Source organism: Haliotis cracherodii, unplaced genomic scaffold (assembly GCF_022045235.1).
Source record: "Haliotis cracherodii isolate W230 unplaced genomic scaffold, xgHalCrac1.p SCAF_5, whole genome shotgun sequence".
NCBI classification, from domain to species: domain Eukaryota; kingdom Metazoa; phylum Mollusca; class Gastropoda; order Lepetellida; family Haliotidae; genus Haliotis; species Haliotis cracherodii.
In genome coordinates, this window is record NW_027266308.1 from 26,514,598 (window position 1) to 26,539,425 (window position 24,828).

General features: G+C 39.4%; 1 protein-coding gene across 1 annotated transcript; it reads right to left on the minus strand.

Annotated features, from left to right (window-relative positions):
• On the minus strand, positions 1-24,275 carry LOC139442559 (phospholipase DDHD1-like). Its single transcript, XM_071223383.1, has 14 exons — positions 23,688-24,275; positions 21,057-21,218; positions 19,165-19,293; positions 18,046-18,184; positions 16,431-16,546; positions 15,856-15,962; positions 13,757-13,868; positions 12,103-12,179; positions 10,197-10,264; positions 9,409-9,484; positions 7,763-7,912; positions 5,580-5,841; positions 4,929-5,072; positions 1-2,233 (listed from the first exon to the last, which is right to left on the minus strand). Exons 1-14 carry the CDS (start codon positions 24,142-24,144, stop codon positions 2,082-2,084), a joined length of 2,151 nt encoding a protein of 716 aa, XP_071079484.1. The 5' UTR covers positions 24,145-24,275; the 3' UTR covers positions 1-2,081.
• Between the last annotated feature and the right edge of the window lie 553 nt (positions 24,276-24,828).

Below are 24,828 nucleotides of genomic sequence, written 5' to 3' on the forward strand. Positions count from 1 at the left end.
GGTGGGATGGGGAAGTATAGGTTGGGCAGGGATGGGCAAGAATAGGTTGGACAGGGATGGGAAAGTATAGGTTGGGCAGGGATAGGGAAGTATAGGTTGGGCAGGGATAGGGAAGTATAGTTTAGGGTGGGAGTAACCTACGAAAACGGGTATATTGCTGCTCATTATCGGGGTAATTTCTGTGATTTTCATCCACATCAAGAAGAGATCCTGGCAGGCTAAGGGACACTACTCCATAATTTGACAGCTTTAGACCACAAGGTCACCCATTCCCCATCTTGACACTGATCGAACAGATCACCCATTTTTTGTAAGGATTGATCAGTTGGATAAAAGAGTTAATGTTCTCATTATCATTTCAACAGAATATGTGTCACTCGGATTGAGAATTATAGCAAGCAAGTCAGTCTATTTACATACAAGTTAATTACATGGAGACCCAGCATTAATCAGACCAAAGAGCACATGCTATTTCACATACTGGTACAAACTATCTCTGGTCCTTCATTGTGGAACTCTTGAACACAAAGAGCACCGTTTTCTTCAAATGTTTTCTTATAACCTTCTTGCCCTGACAACATACTGAGCAGCATTCTGTACAGTAACATGGATCAGCAGCATGGTCAATAGCACCATCATTCACACACTAAGTAGTCACAAAAATACAGGATTATGACTGTATGTAGATTATGTCTGAGCTGTCTACATTTGGATTCAGATTAAGGCAGCTGTTGTCGTGTAGGACGAGGATCTGTACTGTTGGCAGTTGTCTCCCCTGAGCTTGTGTAGACCAGCGATGTTATGGAACACGGACTGTCTACATGGTCTAACATCTCCCTCACTCTTTTGTAGATACATAAAGATTGAGATTGGATGACACGAAAGGAAAGAAGGGAGTGTATTCTATTATTTTTATGTCATGGCCCAGTTGAAGTTCTAATGATCAAAATTGTTTTGACTATGAAGGTTGGATGAGAATGTCAACATAAATATCTCCTTTGTCCTCTTTGCCATTAAATTTTACATTATTCAAGGTCCATCTATCTTTGTTTCTTATTAGATTACCAAGAAGAGAGAATTTGACAGAGGCGCTTGTATATATACTGAGAGAACCAGTGTAGTATGCCAACAGTTTCATTGTAAAAGCAGCCATCTGTAATTGTTCAAGAGATACTTGATATTTTTAGGTGTTGCTAGTATACTATAGCATTTTTTGCAGATGTTCTAGGATGACGGGATCTGCCAATCTCCTGTAGCTCTGGAAGCGGTGTCTACTCGTCATGTAATCCTGCAACTCTTAGTGTAGAGATTTGGTAGATGATTGGTGTCACTGTCGGATTTCTGGGTGCAGGTGTTTACCCTGTAGATTTTAGCATAGCAAGGTGAAAGAAAAATGATTGTGTGAGTCTTGTAGCTCTGGGTATAAATGTTCATGGATGAAGCTGTTGAACACATCTTCAGTTCTGGAAGGAGATATATTAGGCTGCCTAAAATTACCCATTTCTGGATGTAGGAACGGGATGACTAAATCAGCTTACATGTCTTGTTTCTAATTATATGGTTCAAAGATGATATTGTTACTTGGCTCTTGCAGCTCTTGGTGCTGATGTCCCAGGATCAAATAGTCTGTGTTTTCTGTAGGTTTGTTTTGATGTTCCAGCATAAAATGCCCTCTGCCAACTGGAGCTGTGTTTTGATGTTCCAGAATATAGTGTTCTATGCCTACTGGAGCTATGTTTAGTCGATGTTCCAGCATTAAGTGTACTAGGCCTCCTGGAGCCATGTTTAAATGTTTCAGGATTCAGTGTTCTATGCCTCCTTGAGCCATGTTTAAATATTCCAGGATTCTGTGTTCTATGCCTCCTTGAGCTGTGTTTAGTAGATGTTCCAGGATATAGTGTTCTATGGTTCCTGGAGCTAACTTCAGATGTCCCAAAAAGAAGTCTTCTATGCTTGCTGGAGTTGTGTTCAGATGTCCCAGAAAGAAGTGTACTATGCCTCCTGGAGCTGTGTTTAGTAGATATTCCACGACATGGCAGGAGGAAATGTTCTCTGATTGCTGAGTAGATGTGGCAGAATGGCTATGGCTCCTGTAGCTCTGGGTGGAGATGCGTGAGCATGAAGTAAGCAATGTCCTTGTTTGTCCAGTAACAGAAGTGTGAGGTGAGCACGGACATGTAGCTGTTCTCCAGACTCCTCTCCCTCAGCTGGTAGTCAAGGCGATACTCCAACTCTGAGGATAGCAACCAGGTATACATTAACATAAGTTAACTGACTATATAAACAACATTCATCAATATACACATAGTGGGGAAAAAGCATGATCTGAACATGTAAAACATTAAACAATCCACCATATATTACAACATTTATGGCTAACAATATTCATGATAGAGTTACTTTAACATGGTTAAGTTTAAATAAATTTTTTTTGTAGAAATAAGTAATGTTTATCCCCTGAGTCCAACATGAAACATTATGAACTCTTTCACTAGAACAAAGTTTCATCATTAGCACTAATACGTGAAACATAATTGGCAAAGGGAGGGTAGAAAAGTAGAACCCCTACCTCCTCCATTATTTGATTAAGGAAGTGGCAAGAAGAAGCAAATCCCAACATTTGCCGGAAGATGGGTGAAAAAATGGCCCATGACTAAATCATGGTCAAGAAGTAATTGTCCAAATTAGATAATTACTGGACCCCAAACTTGAAGATCTCAATATTTGAATTTGTAACAAAACCATCTTGACAAAACTTGTCATGACCCAACAAGCTGATAAGCATATGATAGGTTTATCCACAGTGGACCCAGGCCTTAGTGGGTCTTCAACAAGCCTCTCAGTGCCAAAATTCTTTTTCTGTTTTATGTTGGCTGGCACAAATCTTTCAAATGCCATCAGTGAACCAACTGTTTCATTATTTCAACCCATGGCCAGTGTGAATTATTGGATTATATCTAATCTTTCCTGAAAAGGGAGGGTATATCATGAACATTAGTTTTCAATTCTTTCAAAGTGTGGCCATGATTAATCCAATTAATCAACTGGCAGGCATACACTCAAAATGAGTCCAGTCTCTACGACCAAATTACAAATAAGTGGTGGAGGAGGTCTTACTGGGGCCAGGCAGGCATGATATCTGTGTATAATTTACACTGGCCTTATATAGTGTTAATGCATACTTGAAATGTTGATTATATACTACTCAAAAGAAGTTAAAGAACACCTGAATGAGCATTCCTTAACTTCTTTTGAGTAGTATACTATAACAAGGATAGCAATATTCATAAAACCTGGATAAAACCCATGACAAAGTTTAATAAAGATGAATAAACCAAACTGAACAGAACGAGTGGGGTTTAATTTAAATAAAATCTAACTGAAAGACTGTTTGTCCACAGGTCAGGATACCATAGCATTTCTGGTGTCCCCTGCTGTGATATTGCTGGAATATTACTAAAAGCGGCGTAAAACCATACTCACTCACTCACTCACTCAGGATACCATAGAGACAGAAAAAGGGGTTTTCATAGTTTATTGTAAAGATGAGCACCAAATATTAAACCCACAGCTAATTTGTTTGATAAACTCACCAATCTGGTACATTTTAAGCCATCTTACGAACCCGCCTATAATGTAGTGAAAACAATGAACAAAGCGGTCAACAGTGTAGCCCTGTTTGACCAATCTTATTTTTTAAACCATTTTGATGACATCATGCTCTTGTTCTTGTTGTGAATTCTGAGCAGGAATTCACGGACCATTTAGAAAAACTCATGCCACTTGAGGTCATTATGCAAAATTATGAAGAAATTATACATCAACCATAACATGGTTTCAGTCAGAGAAATCATTCAAATCTGTTTCTCATGATTTTTCCACTACAGAACATCTGATATGTTATAATGTGCATCAACAATGTGCAGATTCCATGATACTTTGATCATGTTCATACAATTCCACGGCTTCAGATTAATTCAAATTAAAAAATTGACTGACTGTTTAAAAAAATGTCATTAAGATTCTTTTGAAAACAAATCATTGATAAAGAAGAATGTTCTTTCAAAACTTGTAAAGAAATCATGAAATGTTGTATTGCCATTTGTCTAGTCAGATATATCTGAAACAAATTGTGTGATTTATGGTGTGATCTACAATTTGATGATCTTACACTCATGTCAAACATCATAACAAATATATCAACACTCATCGATGGAGATGTATTGATGTAAACAGTGATCAAAAGACACAAGGATGATGTTTTCTGCACATATTTTCTGTTATTAGGTCTTATGGTCCCCAGGACCTGAAGTTGATGAGAATTCACTGTAATCATGACAACTGATCTTGGTTTCAATTCAAGGCTTTGTGAAAAATGCTCAAGGTGGGAGGAGAGCTGTAACAGTGAAAAAGGTTTTCTGATTTTGGTAAAAGACTATTATTCAAAGTATGTTTTTAATTATTCTGGTTAGATGAATGATGATGTGAAAAAACAAACAAGTAAAAATGATGTCCTTAAACAGGTTAACAATGTCTGATGGGATATTTTTGTTTTCAAATGCAACTCTTAATGTTTTGTATTTGGTGTGTTTCCACAACATATCTTAAGTCAATCAATCGCCAATATGAAGTGGTGCAGCTGAGAATCATAAAATCAAATCATAAAATTCATAAAATCTTTCATAATTTCACGTTTCCCCACAAAATAAACATCCCTCCAATAAAACATGAAGAATTTGCCATTGCTTCATCATAGGAAAGTAGCTGCATGTCCAAAATGTTTAGGAATTAACCGACGGGTATATATATATATATATACACATTTTTTTATCTAATTACTGAAAAGTTATCAAAGTAACACACAGAAATTAGAATGATTCTTGAAGTACTGTACACAGCTGAAGTGACAACAGTTAGAGAATACTGACCTGTCTTGTCAATGTCTTTAGGGTCCATGTACATTTTCACCTGGAACTTCTCGGCATCACTGTCCATCTTCTGCAGCATCTTCAGTTCTGCTGCCAGTGAGTCTTCGCCCTTTTTGTTGCCTCGAAAATCTGTCAGCCATTTGGCTACACAACAACATGGAATGTGATAAGAGCAGGGATGATAACAGTAAAGACAGCTGACTTTAACATGTAACGTGATAAGAGCAGGGATGATAACAGTAAAGACAGCCGACTTTAACATGTAACGTGATAAGAGCAGGGATGATAACAGTAAAGACAGCTGACTTTAACATGTAACGTGATAACTGCAGGGATGATAACAGTAAAGACAGCCGACCCTAACATGTAACGTGACAACTGCAGGGATGATAACAGTAAAGACAGCCTACTTTACCATAGAATGTGATAACTGCAGGGATGATAACAGTAAAGACAGCCGACTGTAACATGGAATGTGATTACTTCATGGAATGATAACATGGGGAATGAAAATGTCTGCATTAGTGATATGTGTTATCTGTGCTAATCACACTTCAATCACATCATCAACCAATTGATGCGGTAGGGGGCATATACTGCTGTTAAAGAAAGAGTTATGACCAAGTGAAAATCCTGAATTGTTGAGCTTACACAGAGAGAACTTCTGTCCTTTGCCAGACCCGGACTTCCTGGTTTGAACCGGACTGTCCTGCTCCTCAGCTCCACTTCCCTCTGTGCTGTCATCCATCTTGCCACCCTTATGATCCGACTCCTCGGACGAACTCTTAAACGCAGCATATGCTTTCCTCTTCATCTTCACATAGGCTGTCTTCTTGGAGCTGTCGTAGAAGTGGATCAGGAGGGGAGTGATGGTAGCGTAATGCTTAAGACACAGAGGCTCCAGTCTGTAGGCCTGAAATCAAATGGAAGGATAATAATACTATACCAGTGTATAAAATTCCCCCAAATTTCAGTCAGACAACTGGACTCTCAACTTTGCAAAGTTATCAGAACAGATAGAATGTTGCCATTCCAGAATGCTCTAGACTGACGAACAAAAGTAACAAAGGGTAAACATAAGAATAGTACTGTTTAATGTTAGCTCTCAGAAAACAACAATAAACTATTGGATTGAAATTTTATTCATCAATAATGAGTTTATCCTTTACAGTTAAAATACCTGTCACACTGAAACTGGAATCATCGGGAGTGCAACTTTTCAAAACTGACTGTCTGTCAGCAAAATAATCTGTCTCGGCCTGTCTGGCAGGAAGGAATTTTAAAAACTGACTGTACATATATTTTTGAAAACCAATGGGAATGCATTCTGTTTCAAATTACATAATGAGGGTATGTTGTTGTTTAATGCAGCAGCCAACAATATAACTTAGGTCTTTAAAATTGATCCTGGGTGTGGCAGTAGTTAACAACATCAGAAAAAATCAAATCAAATCAATAACCACAGAGTCTGATATACACACTGATACACAATAAACACAACACATGGGCTGATATAAACACCACAGGGTTTGATACACACACCACATAGTCTGATATACACACTGATACACAATAAACACAACACATGGGCTGATATAAACACCACAGGGTTTGATACACACACTACATAGTCTGATATACACACTGATACACAATAAACACAGCACATGGGCTGATATAAACACCACAGGGTTTGATACACACACCACATAGTCTGATATACACACTGATACACAATAAACACAACACATGGGCTGATATAAACACCACAGGGTTTGATACACACACCACATAGTCTGATATACACACTGATACACAATAAACACAACACATGGGCTGATATAAACACCACAGGGTTTGATACACACACCACATAGTCTGATATACACACTGATACACAATAAACACAACACATGGGCTGATATAAACACCACAGGGTTTGATACACACACCACATAGTCTGATATACACACTGATACACAATAAACACAGCACATGGGCTGATATAAACACCACAGGGTTTGATACACACACCACATAGTCTGATATACACACTGATACACAATAAACACAGCACATGGGCTGATATAAACACCACAGGGTTTGATACACACACCACATAGTCTGATATACACACTGATACACAATAAACACAACACATGGGCTGATATAAACACCACTGGGTTTGATACACACACCACCTAGTCTGATATACACACTGATACACAATAAACACAACACATGGGCTGATATAAACACCACAAGGTTTTGATACAGACACCACAGGGTCTGATATACAATATACATGCCACAGGGTCTGATACAAAATATACATAACACCTGGGCTGATATACACACACTACAGGGTATGATGTACACACCACAGGGTCTAATATACACATCATAGGGTATGACATACCATATACACACCACAGGGTCTGATACTTATTCCACAGGGCCTGATATACAATATATATATACCACAGGGTCTGATATACACACACTACAGGGTCTGATATACATTATATATACCACAGGGCCTGATATACAATATATATACCACAGGGTCTGATATACACTCAACAGGGTCTGATACACATTATACATCCCACAGGGTCTGATATACACACCACAGGGTATGATACACAATATACATACCACAATGTCTGATATACACACCACAGGGTCGGATACACAATATACATACCACCGAGTCTTGATATACAATATACATACCACAGAGTCTGATATACACTCAACAGGATCTGATACACAACATACATACCGCAGAGTCTGATATACAAACCACAGGGTCTGATACACAATATACATACCACAGGGTCTGATGGATGGTAGATGTTGAAGAGCCTTTTACAGATAGACGTGGGGAGGATGTGGTCGTGTGTGCCCTTGCTCTGGGGTCGGATCCCTCTGAGAGCGAGGAACACAGCTAGTGGAGAGCCCAGACAGAACAGATTTTCCAGCTGCAGATGACAGACATGAGTTACTCTACATGAAACCAATGAACTGCCAAACATATACGATATGAAGGAAAGTATCCAGTATTTAGAAAGTATAATAATATTGAGAATTGCTTGTAGTCGATGTTTACAACAAATGGATTATCCAGAATTAAATATACAATGGTGAAATGTTCTTAAAAGTTTACTTTATAATGTTTATATTGAAAATCTTTGTGGATTGCACTTTTGCCAGGTCAGCAATCTTGAGTAATGTAGTAGAGTAAAGGAGGATGAAAAAAAACCCCTGACAAATACATGTTTGTTTGCTTGTTGTTTAACCCTGCACTCAGCAATATTCCAGCTATATGACAGCAGTCTGGACCAGACAATCTTGTGATTGACATCATGGGCATTGATCCACACAATTGGGATATGATGAGATGCATCAACCAATCCCGTTAGTTGCCTATTACGGCAAGCATAGTCACCTCTCACGGCAAGCATATGGGTTGCTGAAGACCTATCCTCCCCAAATCTTCACGGGTTACAAATACATGTATGACCATGATGAGTGATTTAGTTTGGTTTAAATCCGCATTGGAGAGTATTTCAGTCATGTTATATCATGGCGTCAGCTTGATGTGGGTGGAAAGCCGTAAGTGATCAAGTTTAAACCCACGAACACGGGTATGAAACATGATGAGGGCAAATCTGGGATTCAAACCATCGATCATAGGTGTTTCGATCACTCAGTCTCGGTGTCTCGACCAGCAAATCGAGGAATCATACGTGGACAACTAGGCCATCTGTGTCCCCAGTACTGGAGAGCAAAGCCCATATGTTCATGTTTTAAGATGAGCTGTGGACATATTGTATTTGTTTGTTAGTTTCTTTGTTGTGTAAAGCCAGATTCAGCAACATTCTGGCCATGTGATAGTGGTCCGTGGATAATCAAGTCTTGTCCAGACAATCCAATAATTGACATCATGAGCTTTGTTCAACAATTTGCACACAATGACATGCATCAAACAATTCACTGAACCTGACCACCTGATCCTGTTAGTTGCCTCTTGCAAACAAGCATTGGTTACTGACTAATTCTAACCCTTGATCTTGATGGGACGAGACAGAGTGTGTCATCTGATGCATCCACAAACCATGTAATGCTGCACCCCTGTGCCTGTTAGTCAACTAACCATGGAACGTGTAGCTTTCATTGTTACAGCAATGGCAGTAGTCAATGTGCGGCAGGTAAATACACAATAGTTCCCTGCCTGTTTGTGACTTTCGCTTGGTATAATTGGACACAGATAATCATGAGTGAGTGAGTGAGTGAGTGAGTGAGTGAGTGAGTGAGTGAGTGAGTGAGTGAGTGAGTGAGTGAGTGAGTGAGTGAGTGAGTGAGTTTGATTTTACACCGCTTTTGGCAATATTCCAGCAATATCACAAGGGGGACACCAGAATATGATTTCACACATTGCACCCATGTCGGGAATGGAATCAGGATTATGACTTACTTTGAACTGGAGAGGTTGTTTTGCTTTCACTTGTTTTTCATGAACACTTTTGAGCGATGCTTCAAGTTCATTAACCCTGAAAAATGATTTTTTTCTGGCGTTTAAACACAGTGTCAAAATAGAATTGTCATAGCAACGAAACTAGAAATGAAAGTAATTTAGGTTTAATAGTTCTGTTTGTTTGTTGTAAAACACCACACTCATCAATATTCACAGGTATATATAATATATAATAATCAAATCTGGATGAGACAATCCAGTGATTGACATTGTGAACAACAAGCCATGCCTCTGTATACCAATGATCACAGGTATGATGCTGACAAACTGAAGGTCATATTCATATTCATGGCAAATCTGGGATTCAAACTAATTTGTCAGATCCTGGCACTGTGAAGGGAGGCAATTTTCTCTTGCAAAAATGAAGCAAGTGTGCCTCCTAACTGTTACATGTTACCATGGCATGTGAGTTCACAGTCTGAGGAAAGGCAATGTGATGCAGGTCTAATAGGTTTAACAATATGATGCAACCCATGGGAATGGTCCTGACAAACCAATACAAATCAGGCTAATTTGGGCTTCTCTGCAGAGCAAATTGCTGAGCATTAGATGACTGGGGCTTCCAGTCAGTGCATGGAAGGAGGAAGCAGAAATATTTTTTTTTACAATTTTACAATGCATCTTAAAATGTCATGCCAAATGATAACAATATCTTTTGTGGAGTAAAAAAGCACAAACAAGTCACAAATGAGACATGTATTATAGAACATGTAGGAAGAGAATCAGACCGTTTCCTTGCTTGCTCCAACTCCTCCTGCAACTTGTTGGAGCCCTCTGCATTCTCACTTTCTTCATGCTGAGGGGCAGAAACATAATCCTGTGATAACATAGTCTCCAGGTCTGGGGACCTAACCAATTTATTTGTCAAATGTTTTGGTTAGGCGTTGACTGACTCTCCTGAATTCTTGGATGTAAGAGATGAAGATTTGAGGTCATTCCAAAACAAAGCCTTGGTTCAGGTAAATTCCCGGCAGACAGCTGGACTGGCAAGTCTTAATAAATTGCCAGGCCAGTTAAAAATTGTCCAGACAAAAATAGTTTTACACTGGACTGAACAGCAAAGATACAAAACTACCGATCAGAATTACTAATGGGGGTATACTCATTGGTTCATAATGTTCACATCATCCCTAATTCAATATGTTCAAATAATCCATAATTCATTATGTTCACAACATTCATGATTCATTATGTTCACATCATTCCTAATTCAACATGTTCAAATAATTCATAATTCATAATGTTCACATCATCACAAGTTCAAATCATTTTATAAGTTCATATCATATGTAATGGATTTAATGCTGCTTTCAACAGTATTCCAAAGTATGTCAGCTAAAAGTAGGAGAAGAGTCATATCATTAATAATATATCAAGCAATTAAAATCAGCCAATCCATTCGAAGTACATGACTTAAAAGTTGACTGTCCAGTGACAAAAACACTTCGGATGGTCGGGTGGGTATTCTAAACATTGGCTAGCAACCAGATGCACGGTATCACTACCAGTCAAAATCATAGCAAGAAGTCCTTCAATTATTACTTAAGTGAGTGAGTGAGTGAGTAGGGTTTAACACCGCTTTGAACAGTATTCCAGTCATATGGTGTCTCCGCTTATAGTGGGTGGGAGCCTGAAGTGTTGCAGGCCTCAGATGTTAATCACTTGGGTAAAACCCATGAGCATGGGTATGGTGCTGCCAAACCTAGAAACACAGTCTGGGCTAACCCGGATAAGACCCCACGATCATATGTTTTGGGCACAAGCTCCTTACCAGCGTGTGACACCTTTGTTACACTCTTGGTAACATGGCTGCTACCAGTGTGGGCGCAGCAATTACAAGAATCTTGAAATTTGCCCTTTAACCCCAAATTTTGTGACGTTTTTACTTTTGTTTTTGTCTTTGGGAATGCCATCACAGTTAATTTTGAAAAGGTTTACGACTGACCATATTTCCCAGATGAATTTACCTTTTTGTTTCTTTGATCGGATTGGTTCGAGATTAAAGACGAACGGAAAATCAACCAACTTCCCCCTTGCATTCTTACTGTGTCAATTACATGATAGTTGTAATGAAACAGAAATTCAAATTAACAAATAAAGAAAAGAATTTAGCAGGGGTAAGAGTATTCGGCGTCATGGCAGTCGTCACTTGTTTGTAAACATAACGGTCAGTCGGCTGTGAGTTCAACTCCATGCATGGTTGTAGCCACCTATCACAGTGGGGACTTTTGAATGGTGGCAGCGATAGTGTAGAGAGCTCCATGAATGGGCTATTGCTGTGAGGAGCTTGTTTCTGGCATGCCCAAGGGCCATAACTCTGCACAGCGAATTGTGGCACCTTAGATAACTAAGGCAACCCTTTTACCTTAAGACCATCTATGTGAATATGGTGAACTGAATTTTGATGTTTTGGTACCATAATTTATAATTTATCAGAGGAACATAAGAACAGCGATCTGACTGGATATCTTGTTTTCAATACAAGCGGCACAACTTGTGATATGCGCGGGGTGGAGCCAGGGTCGAGCCAAGAAAAGGGGTCTTGATGTGGCAAGAGTAGAAACTAGGCTTTGCTATAGGCTAGTGGACACACTTGCCTCGGGATCAACCAGTTGCTAGTTGTTAGATACTCACAATGACAGATGTGACGAATTCATCATACAGCTTCATGGGATTCCAGCCGGTGATGATGTCATAGGTTATCACACACCCTGAAACAAGCAATATTGTGCATGAGTGACAGTGCTGTTAGAAGCTGAAAACCCCACCATCACTAATTACTCTGATGAAAATCACAGAAAGTGAAACTCCATTAATCTCATATCCTGCCTTAGCTGTCCTGTTTACAGCAGGTGCCTGTCACAATCCATTAGAGTGCAGTAGGGATGAAACCATACAGGAAGGTCACGATAAATATGTACGTCACAATACAATACATATCGTGATATGCATATTTACATCAAATAGTATGGAAACTTCTTGACTATAACTATTTCAGTTCAAAAGTTCAAAAAGAAAAGCTAGCTGTAGACACATATTCGTAGCGGTTCGTTTTAGAAATTATCTTGAAACGCTATTTAGAATTCATTTTACAATATATGACCAACAAAATTTCTGGGTCATTAACGAGTTGTAAGTAATTCATTTTAGGAAGTGTATCACCTTGTATCGATACATTAAAAAATGAATTATGTATCCTATCATTGCATGAAAACTCAGGATGCACTGTTGCAGAGATGTATTGTTTCAACACAAGACACCAGATAAATGCTGAGCAGATTGTAGATTGGGAATACAATGTTTGTGATGCCAACTTAGTTTCACTTCTACTGGTTAGACACCACATTTGTTTCTTTATAGTTATCAAACCGCCTTGTGTCAAACTCAACGGTGCGTGAGAACTCTGTAATGTCCGCTGACCACATGTTACTGATCTGCTGACAGTTACCTTATAGAACAAGATCCTTCCAGGTAGAGACACCTGGTCTGATGTTGTACAACACAGATGCACCCAGAAACAGTGAGGTGAGGTGAGGTGAGGTGAGGTGAGGTGAGGTGAGGTGAGGTGAGGTGAGGTGGGGTGGGGTGGGGTGGGGTGGGGTGGGGTGGGGTGGGGTGGGGTGGGGTTCAAGGTCGCGCCAAAATTATTGCTCTTATGTAGTGAAAGGCATGCACATGTGTGCGTGCAGCACGCACATTTCATGCATGCGTGCGCGCACACGCTTGTACTAGTCTAGACTGATTCTGATTTTATAGTGCTAGCCCACTGAGATACCATACCGCAGTTTAACATGAATACCCTATTCAGACACACAGAATACTGAATAACAAGTAACAACAAGTACCATCTTTTAACGTCTTTTTGTATGACGCAGCCGGAGATCGAACCCCGGACCTTCCGCTCTCTGGACGGTTGCCTACCACTAGACCACGGAGGCGGTCCCAGAAACAGTCATATCATGTCTACACGGCCAAGTGGAAATATGTCATAACTTATATCATCATATCTTTAGAGACTAAACAAAGAGCTTCAAGAAAGGACAGACCAAATTAATTTCGTAGCTTTTCAAACTGCAGGATTTATCTAGCCTAATTCAGAGGACAATATTTGAGCCCAAGTCTGCAGCAAATATAAAAATCTTATTCATGTAATTAGAAAGCTACCTTCAAATACTGAAAGCTACCAGCCCCTAGTAAAAGCTACCAGCAAATACTGAAAGCTACCAGCCCTTACTTAAAGTACCAGTGCTTCAGTAAGTGCACAGCCTCTGCTGTGCTGTTTACTCACCAAGTGAGTGTGCCACCACAGACACCTTCCCTCCATTCACTTCGAAGTAGGGGTGTCGCGAACAGAACAAAGCATAGAGACGGTTCATCTCATGCTGAAGGCTATGTGTAATCTGCAACAGACAATGATGGAGACATGATGCTAAACACTGTAACTATGGTAACTATGAAGGTTCTGGCAACGATTTGTGACTAGATTGGATGAAAGCTGAATTCTACCATGAATTTGGAATATACTTGACTTTGATCATCTTCCCGAGGCAAGGGAGTTAACTGACTGTAAAAGTCCAGTTTCCTCCCTTGCCGAAATAGGCTGCAATTATGGAGTTATAATTTGGCTGGACTGAGAAGTCTTTGTATTGTCCAATCAAAATCGCATGACGAAATCAACATCCGGTTCTTAAGCAACATGGATTTCAACGTGCAGATTTTCGGTTGACTGCAGGATTTGCAAAAGTGTACCGTCAACTGGCGATGACACATATTTTCCAAATCTTTTCATGTTTTTGACGAAGGTGGTGACGAGATTTGATGCACTTCGCGAGGTAAGACTCGTTATATTACAAAATGTCTCGATCTTCAGTCAGATTGTACTGACTGGGCGCCACCATTTTGTTTGAGGTGAGGTGAAATTGGGTTTTAACGTCGCGTCCAAGATTATTGCACTTATATAGCGACGTGCATGCACGTGTGTGTGTGTCTGCTTGTACTAGTCCGGATTGATGCCGATTTACAGTACTAGCCCACTGAGATACCATGCCGCAGTTTAACATGAATACCCCACTCAGACACAGTATAATGACTCCGAGCCGACCAGTCCTTGTTTTAGCCCCTTAATGCCGAGCGCCAGACAGGGTAATAACAAGTACCATCTTTTAACGTCTTTTGGTATGACGCGTCCGGGAATCGAACCCCGGACCTTCCGCTCTACCACTAGACCACGGAGGCGGTTCCATTTTGTTTGAAGCAAATGCAAGTGATATGAGAGGTGGAATCTAAATGGTCAATAAGAGGGGCATAGAAGAGGCATAACTCGTAATAGCCACTGGTCGCACTACTGTCGAGCCCCGATTTTCCAGCCTAGTTCGGCAAGGGTGGAAACTGGACTTTTACATCAGTTAACTCCCTTGCTTCAGGAAGAGTGATTTTGATAGGTGAATCAGAGATTATCAAATCACAATAAACAGCCAATTTGACAGACATATCACTGAGGAAGCTAATATATTTATAATAGCACTTCATTTACAGTCAGTGTCGGTAGGCATCCACCAAAGAGTTTGCGAGGAATGGAGACGGACACATCACCGCCGAAGTTAATATTTAGAATTCATTACTCCAATCCTGATTGAAACAACGATCTGCAAGAACTTAATCACAGCGAGTTCCACAAGTTGATCCATTTTCCAAAGGTCACAGAACCTGTTTATTGTGCTGTAAAACAATTTGTGGATATACCTCTATGACATCATGTAGTGTCCACAACAAAACGTTTTCTTCCATGGGAAGCTTAGAACTTATCAATCAACCTTTGTAGAAGAACTGTAAACAAGACTAATCTGCACCCTACCATGTCTATATTAAAAGTGCTCACCAGTTGAAGTAATGGGTCTGTAATTTGAGGTTATAGATGCACAACCTATCTTTGGAGGCTTCTATAATGTCTTACCTTGGACCAGGATAGGGACTTGTGTAATGTGGATTGTCTTACTTTGGACCAGGATAGGGACTTGTGTAATGTGGATTGTCTTACCTTGGACCAGGATAGGGACTTGTGTAATGTGGATTGTCTTACTTTGGACCAGGATAGGGACTTGTGTAATGTGGATTGTCTTACCTTGGACCAGGATAGGGACTTGTGTAATGTGGATTGTCTTACTTTGGACCAGGATAGGGACTTGTGTAATGTGGATTGTCTTACCTTGGGCCAGGATTGGGACTTGTGTAATGTGGATTGTCTAATGTGGATTGTCTTACCTTGGACCAGGATAGGGACTTGTGTAATGTGGATTGTCTTACCTTGGACCAGGATAGGGACTTGTGTAATGTGGATTGTCTTACCTTGGACCAGGATAGGGACTTGTATAATGTGGACTGTCTTACCTCGGACCTGTATAGGGGGCTTGTATAATAAAGAATATCCATGGCACTGCTGTTCAATATATTTCTCATTCCCCTCATCTTGTGTGGTGTAATTGACTCAACTGTGTCTGAAGTACGAACAAAAATATCCATTACTTTTCACAGCAGTCCCTATTAAATAATACAAATCGCCAATGGCACTGTTTTGTTGTTTTGTTTTTTTTTCATTGCAATTCTTTGGACCTTAAAACAAATAATAATAATAATAATAATGCAACAAAATCAACCACTTAAGCATTCTCAAAGACTTACATTATTACCCTGGTAAGATTATCCACATATATATTGGACAAATATGGAAAATTACTTTTTCAAGAGTATGTCATTATTAACATTGAAGCCTGTTATTCTCAGATGCTCAATTATTCATCTGCAACATACTTCCATCATCATGATCATATCTCAGGCTATTTATTAGTTACATGTACCTAATAAACAGACTTTACGCATGTAACATTAATTATAAGTAAATTTATCATGTTTAAGTATGATAATGCAGATGTAGATAAGTTCTTCTGTTCTGAGTTTAGTGTTACCTCCATCCAGCTTAAGTGAAGATCTCCATTCCACTGGCAGAAACTCTGACCTCTTGTTATGTTGATCAAAATCAGGGAAGTATTTTTGCTTTAGGTGAACCACTCTCTCCCTCAAACTGGTGATGAAAGACAAATAGAAATGGTGTATGTTATCAACTAACCAGAAGGGTCTACTAGACAGAATAATTATATCGAAAGAAAACATTTTGAAAAATATCAAGGAAAATATATTCCTTATGTTGACCAGATGTGCAATAAAGATGCAAGATTTTGAAAAATAGGGATGCATGCTACACCCAAGTCATGAAGTGAACAAAACCATGTGATAGGTGGACATGTGAGGTGTCTGAAATCAGTTGGTTATAAAATACTATCAAAAACACATCTTATAACTGTATAACTGTGCAATACATGCTAATCATTAATAGACCATGTTACATATCATTGACAGGACTGTGATACATCTAGACTTGATCAGAGGCCGATATTTGGCCAAGTCTGCAACAAATGTCAGTAAAAATCCCAAATTGGAAATAAACATTTTCCAACTCATAATATTCAATGATGTTATCATGGATATGGCTTTGAAGAGAGGACTTGTTTATTGTCAAAAGAACCAGTGATGTAGATGCTTTTTAACTTACTTTCATGTCATTGTATAGAATGCAATATTAAAACACAGTTTCAGAAGATATGAATTTTGTAAAAATCCAAATTTTGAACACCATAATGATTTCCCCCCAATTTGCCTGGCAAGGGCACTTAGTTTGCAATCCTAAATAAATCCCTGAAGTACTGAAAACATGGCCGAGAGAGAGAGAGAGGTGACAGCAGTAAAGAACGAAAATATAGGCACTGGAACATGACATCACATGAAGTGGGTGAGTGAGTGAGTATGGTTTTATTACGCCACTTTCGCAATATTCCAGCAATATCACGGCGGGGGACACCAGAAATGGGCTTAACACATTGTTCCCATGTCGGGAATCGAACCCGGGTCTTTGGCGTGACGAGCGAACGCTTTAACCACTAGGCTACCCGACCGCCCCTCACATGAAGTGAGTGAGTGATAGAGAGTGAGTGGTTGATTGAGTGGTTGAGTGAGTGAGTATGATTTTATATTCCAGCAATTTTTCACCTGAGTCCTATCACAGCAAAGCACAATATAGTTTCCTCATAATCTCAGATGGGAACTGATTATTAATTCACAGACCTGTATACAATTACAATACTTTGTGATCATAAAACATCTAAATATAAGCAAGTGTGTGAAAGAAATATTTCTATATTTAGATTTCAAAAAACATAGGCCATGATATGAATGAATGTTGTTTAATGCCTAGGCCATGGAACATGGAAGAGACAATGCTAATCTCATTATACACCTGTGGTTATGTTCCAATCAAATGGGGCAGAAATGTGTGGACATGGCAGATTGTGTGATAAACATCTTGACCAGTACACCTTGCTTGGCACTAAACGTGTCAAAAACATGATAAAAAAGTTGTATACATCGTACATGTTATATACAGCTGTTAACCAATTAGGATATGATAGTGTTGTCGCTATCAACTGCACAGACACTAGTTTTTGAGATTGTGAAAAACATTCTCACTCTTTGCAGCATTTGACAATAGCACCAGTTTCCATCTTCTGTCCAATGCCGTGTACAACGAAGACCAGGTGAGCTATATCTGGCGGCTTGTCCTCCATCATGGCTTCGTAACGGTAGCCTCTATGCAACTGGCTTCCAGCTGAAAGAAAAGAATGTGGACATTTAATAGTCTAGCTGTAGCTTAGCAGGCTGATCAAAATAGAATGTGTGTTACAATAAGGCAGTTCCTTCAAATTATTAATGTCTAATATATTCTAAATTATTTATCACTTATGCCCCATTACATTTTACATTCCCTTCTATTTCCTGCAAAAACATGACTGGTAATGTCATCCCTTGAGAAAAACTTGTTCCTGAACAAAGTTGAAACCGCCCGCCCAAATACAGTCTGCCCTCAGCATCCAGCTAGCACATATGTCACTCTTCTGTTGTTGGGGATAAGTTAAAAAATCTAACAACTAAGAAATCAATAAAGTCTTTGAATGGCATTTAGAGTGAGTGAGTGAGTTGGGTTTTAACGCCGCTTTAAACAGTATTCCAGTTATATCACGGCGTGTCAGCTTAATGTGGTGGGATATAGCGAACAAACAGATACAACGAACTGTTAAACAATCCCCGATTTATCTCCCATATACTATCATATAAAATTTACGTATACAACGAACTCTCTACAGCGAACTAACAGATACAGCAAACTGATATCTGATCACCGACAAGCCCATCTACCACTAATTATTGATGTGTATAGCGAACTAAGAAATCTCACTCAGTGTTAAGTGTCACTAACAACTGGCTGTATGCAATCAGCGGTGAATCAACACAATCGTGGCGAATCAACACAATCGTGGCGAATCAACACAATCAGCTGTGACGGATCAACCTTGTTCAACTTAAACTAATGTTATGCAATGTTATCAATTAAAAGCTATGAAGTGATCACTGCTCATACAAGTCAATGCTGCAATTACGTGTCTTGTGTTTTGTTTTATCCAAGATGGCGGAAAACGTATATAACAAACAACAGATATAACGAACTGATTTTTCTGGTCCCTTGAAATTCGTTATATCCCTGTTCTACTGTACATACTTACTCTTTCAACAGGTGAAAACAATGCTTACATTTTTGCCAGCCAAGAGACTTGGTTACTTGTCTCATGAGTTTGGAGGAAGCAGATTCACTGAACAGATAGATCTCATTCGGAGCATTCCAGTCCACGTGAAAGTCTTGGAACTTCAAATTATGAATAACTGAAAGGACATGAAAAAGTGAAAAACAGTGGAATGACAAAAAAGGGAAGGAAATTTTGAAGATATCTTTCATCATCAATCATGTCATTGTACCACAGATCGAAATTGAAAAAATAATCATTGAACTTTGGAAGTACAATGCTGATGTCAAACTGAATAAATCATCCTGAGCTAAGCATCTTTAAATTTCGTTTCAATTCATGAATCATAATTGTGCATTTGATCTACTTTGCTTCTCAACATGATTACCAATCATGCTAACGTTATATGTGGTAAGCTGCATGCGATGCATGGAGTTGGTATTGATGTAAGGAGCTAGAGCGGTCACATGACCTAACATGGCGACATCCATGGATTTGTCGCGAGATATCATTCATTCTAGAGTAAGTATTAAAAACTTGGTAAGTTGATGATGTATGAGTGCGATAGCCTTTGAGGCGTGAGTTGTACTATGGCGATGTAGTAAGACCGTTTTGATTGATACAAAGTGTTTGTTGAGTTTGAGTCAATCGGAGTCGTCAACAAGCGAGCATAATGCTAGGTGGAGATACAACACTAATAAAGATTAACTTCTAGGTGAAACATTTCACTAGTCAGTGACTTATATCATGTATTACAGTGAGTGTACTATTCAAAAGAAGTTAAAGAACACCTGATTCTTTCATATTGCCATAGTCATGCCATGGTGTTCATTAACTTCTTTTGAGTAGTATATGTATATATATTCAGTCAGGAAACTTTCTTCATGTTTTAAATGCCTAATACACAGCTAGACATGCTAAGAAGTTTCCAAGAAATACAATTATCAGCTGTTCATGATATTTTTTGCCACATTCAGCAAAATTACAGCCATCTCATGGGTGTCTACTCATGGGTGAGGTGAGGTGAATTGGTTTAATGTCGCATTCAAGATTATTCCACTTATATAGCAACGTGCATGCACGTGTGTGTATGTGGCTGCTTGTACTAGTCCGGACTAATGCTGATTTTATAGTGCTAGCCCACTGAGTGAGTTAATTAAGGAGTCAAAATTTAATGTTGCATCCGTAAAAGTAAACTCATCAATTAACTCAGTCAGTGGGCTAGCACTACAAAATCAGCATTAGTCTGGATAAGAACTGAGGTACCATGCCATAGTTTTAATATGAAAACCCCACTCAAAACACAGTATACTGACTACAAGCCAACAAGTTCTTGCTTTAGCCCCTTAATGCTGAGCACCAGGCAGGGTAACAACAAGTACCATATTTAACGTCTCTAGTGATTGAGCATGAGCCAGGCAAACCAGAGGTTGATATCAGGAGCAATATTCCACACAATTGGGTTACGTTGACACAATTGGGTTATGTTGACACAATTCTAACCCATGTCACCATGGGGACAATAACTTGAGATAGTTAACTCTCAAAGAATATGTGAGTAAGCATGGTGACTATGGTGTAATGCTGTTTATCAAAATATTTGAGCATGATCAGATGGAGGTCAAAGAAAATAGGCGCCATACTTCATTATATGGGAATCTGGGTCTTGGGCAATGAGAGCCAACAGGTTGCTAAACATACTAAATGTCCCTGAATGGGAAACATAAAGATTTCAAACTGGTTCAGTTTCTGGGCAGTTGACCGATTGTCATCCAAAATGTCAAAAAGATTATTTTTTCAAATTTGGTAATGATATAGAAGAATGTCCTTATAAAAGATAAAAATCATGAAAATGCCTCAACGACAACTGTCCCCAGAAAAAGCACTGTACAGCCATGTCACCTGGTCTCGGTCCCTTTGGTGGCACAGCGGGTACCTCGTCCAACCTCCGGTTGGCAAAGTTGGCCATGTGCTCAGTCTCTATCTGCAGTGCATACACCTCCTCCATAGGCTGCCAGGAGCCATCATAGTACCAGGTTCCCCTCATGATTTCAGAAACATCACCTGACAAGAAGAATCAATGTCATTGGGAGTTGTGCAAAGTGTGTGTGTTTGTTTAATGCTGTACTCTGCAATATTACAGCTATATGATAGCAGTCTGTAAACAATTCAGCGATTGACATCATCCATAGGCTGCCAGGAGACATCATAGTACCAGGTTCCCCTCATGATTTCAGAAACGTCACCTAACAAGAAGAATCAATGTCATTGCAAAGTGTGTGTGTTTGTTTAATGCTGTACTCAGCAATATTACAGCTATATGAGAGCAGTCTGTAAACAATTCACTGATTGACATCATTGTGAGCATCAAATAATGCATTGGCATGATATGCATCAACCAAGTCGTCAGTGAAACTGACCATCCGATCCAGTCAGTCGCCTTATATGACAAGTGTGGGTTGCTTAAGACCAATTCTAACCCAGATCTTCATGGGTGGATTTGTGCAACATTTAATTGTCAACAAATCAAATAATCACACTTGATGTTTGTTAATTATGGTAATCTGTGGAATACTAGATATGACAATTAATTAGTATAACAATAAACTTTAAATACATGATGTATGTGTAAACAGTCTACATTGACGCCCTGTAACTGTAATCAACATAAATAAATGCCTGCCCTCTGACATTTCTGATGGCCACAGACCAAAGGACCAGCAGTTAATTCAACCCATGTTATTAGCATCATTCTTATCATTTTGGGGGGAGGAAGCGTTTGAGCTAAGCAAGTTGTTGATCAATGTTACAGCTGTATCATAACATCCTGTGCAAAATGCCGAGCCTGGACCAGACACAATCCAGTGTTGATGACATCCTGAGAAAAAGACCCTTGCAATGTAGCATGCCAGGAGACACATTGTTATCACCCATTCTTAATCTGAGTATCATTGTGCTGAATCTATGGGTAGATTTAACAACAAATTTGAATGTAGCCATCAGGGCTAGCTCCTCTTAAAAGCCAGTGACACTTCTCCAAACTGACTGGTCCACAACCAAATGATGAAGGCCGCAAAGTGGTAGAAACCCTAGGTCACATAGCCACTTAGCAGGGATCCGAAACTTTATAACTCCACACCTCTAAAAACCTTTTTCCTGCACTCTGAGATTATATCTTGGCTTCCATTTGCATCATTTTGCAGCAATTTATTAGTTGTCATTCTCCCAAAATGATCAACATATATCTTTCTTTGAGTAAACCAATCCAACATCATCTCCTGAACCTTTTCTCATCGAAATTAGATGATTCACAATTTTTACATGCAGTACACAATTGAAAAAAACTAAACATACACAGAGAAGGGGAGACATTTTGATCAGCCAGACAGACCATCTACTTTACGTTTCAGCCAACTCTTCGTAATACTAACTGGTCACAAGCCAAGGGTTACATCGATGCCTGTCAGGGCATATTTCGATTCACCAATGGGATGAAGCACAATTTATCCTTTTGTACCCTAGTTATACTGCTTCTGCACTGTGCAGGACATTTACTTTGATTTAAGGTAGCGGAGGTACCTGTCTTCAAAAAGTGAGTGAATGTTATGTTGTTTGCTGTTTAATGCTGCACTCAGCAATATTCCAGATATATGACAGCATGTTGTGTTGTGCGGGGTGCAGGCTAAATTGGCACCTCAGCAAAACGGCACCTCTATTTTTAATAACGTTAAGAATGATTTATGTAGTAGTATATATGATTTATTTACATGTTATTTGATGTATTTACATTGTAAGATGAGTAGAGGCTAATTTCTAATGTAAGCTTGTTTTAATATTTCACAATTATTGGTGTTTGCAAGTGACCATGTAAGTTAAATTTCATTTATTTTACCAATGTAAAAAAAAAAATAAGGTGCCGTTTTCATAAATAAGGCAATAGGAGCCGTTTTCGCCAGGTGCAGTTTTGCTGAGGTGCCATTTTAGCTTTAGTGAGTGAGTTGGGTTTAATGCCGCTTTTAACCTTATTCCAGTTATATCACAGCGTGTCAGCTTTTTGTGGGAGAAAAGCCCGAAGTGATGCAGGTCTCAGACGTTTACCACTTCGGTGAAACCCAATAGCACGGGTATGGTCCTGACAAACCTAGAAACATAATTGGGGAGAACAGGGATTCGAACCCACAATCATAGATTTCTGGCGTGCCCAAGGGACGCGAATTGCGGCGCCTTAGACGACTGGGCCACCCGTGCCCCCTTGTTTTAGCTAAAACCCATTGTGCGAGAGTAAGCAACATCAGCCATAGCAAGGCAAGTCAGAGCCATGACAATTTATCAGGCGCATGCTCTAACAAACAGATCATTAGTGAGCTCTTATGACTTATAAGGCATGCTTATATATCCCATTTAATGCATTATCCATATAATCCCCCAAAATGTTCCTGATTACAAACTTAACTATCACAAAAGCATGTTATCAAGATTTTAACCATGCCATAAATAATACACAACAGGTTAATTGTTTTGAAGTATGCATACCTGTCCAGTAAATCGGATGGCATTTCTTGTTCTCAACTTCAACATCATACAGCCCTCCTCTCACAAGGATTCTCTCATTAACATCAATATCACCATCAGAATCACAAGCAAGCGCTCTGTAGCGACACTCGATTCTCAGCGAGTCGTACCCAATAAATGCCCTCCATCTCTTTTCACCCTCATTCTTGTAGAACCATCTAATCTCTTCAGGACGGAGTTCGTCTACAAATTCTTTTTGGGGAAATAAATACTTTCTATGACTAGGTGAATCGGTGAATGGGGATCGCGTTCCACTACTGTCTAGGTCAAAGTCTTCTTCGTCTGACAAATTTGAGCGTTCTTGCAAAAATGAATCGAGCGAATACATCCTCTCTGTCATTGACGAGGAAGCAGCGCTCGAGGAAGAACTTCCTCGTGGCGTCTTTATAGTAAAATCGGCAGGCGAGGGGAACTCCATTGATACTCATTTCACGGACAATATATCTGACTAAGCAATAACGCCGTTTGCGCTAAGTTACTTGAACACATCATCGTAAATGAACACTAAATCGATGTCATTAGCCATGGTTTACAGCTGTTCTTTGACCAGGCAGGTGACAGCTGAAAGTAAAGCTATCAAAGCTACCGCATTACGTAGCCACGCCAACAGATACATAAATTGACTTCATTTGGCTTCAAATTGTACATTTCATCTTGTTTTATTACAAAATATGCAATTATTAAACTGACGTTATATGTGCAAGGGGCATTTGTCATAGCTCAAATGTATGTTTTACTAAAACGTGGCTGGTATGGTGCATGTTTAGAGTTGCCTCCCATTCCGTAGCTCCTTCCCAGCGCGTGACACCTTCGTTATACCGCATAGATAACTTCGCGAACGGGCTATCGCTGTGAGGAGCCTGTTGCTTCAATCACAGTAAAATCGTCCAGCTTGTTTTCTCATGCAACATGTTATTGGGTTGTATCATGTGAACATAGAGGGTCACACACTGTAAGCTGACAGCGGAACCCGAGGTATGTCCAACAACTTTCATAATGTATCTTCATTTATATCATAAGGGTGGATCCAGGGGTGGGCTATTATGGGCAAGCGTTTTTAGCTCACCTGAACATCATCGCCTGAACTGTCCGGCTACTTATA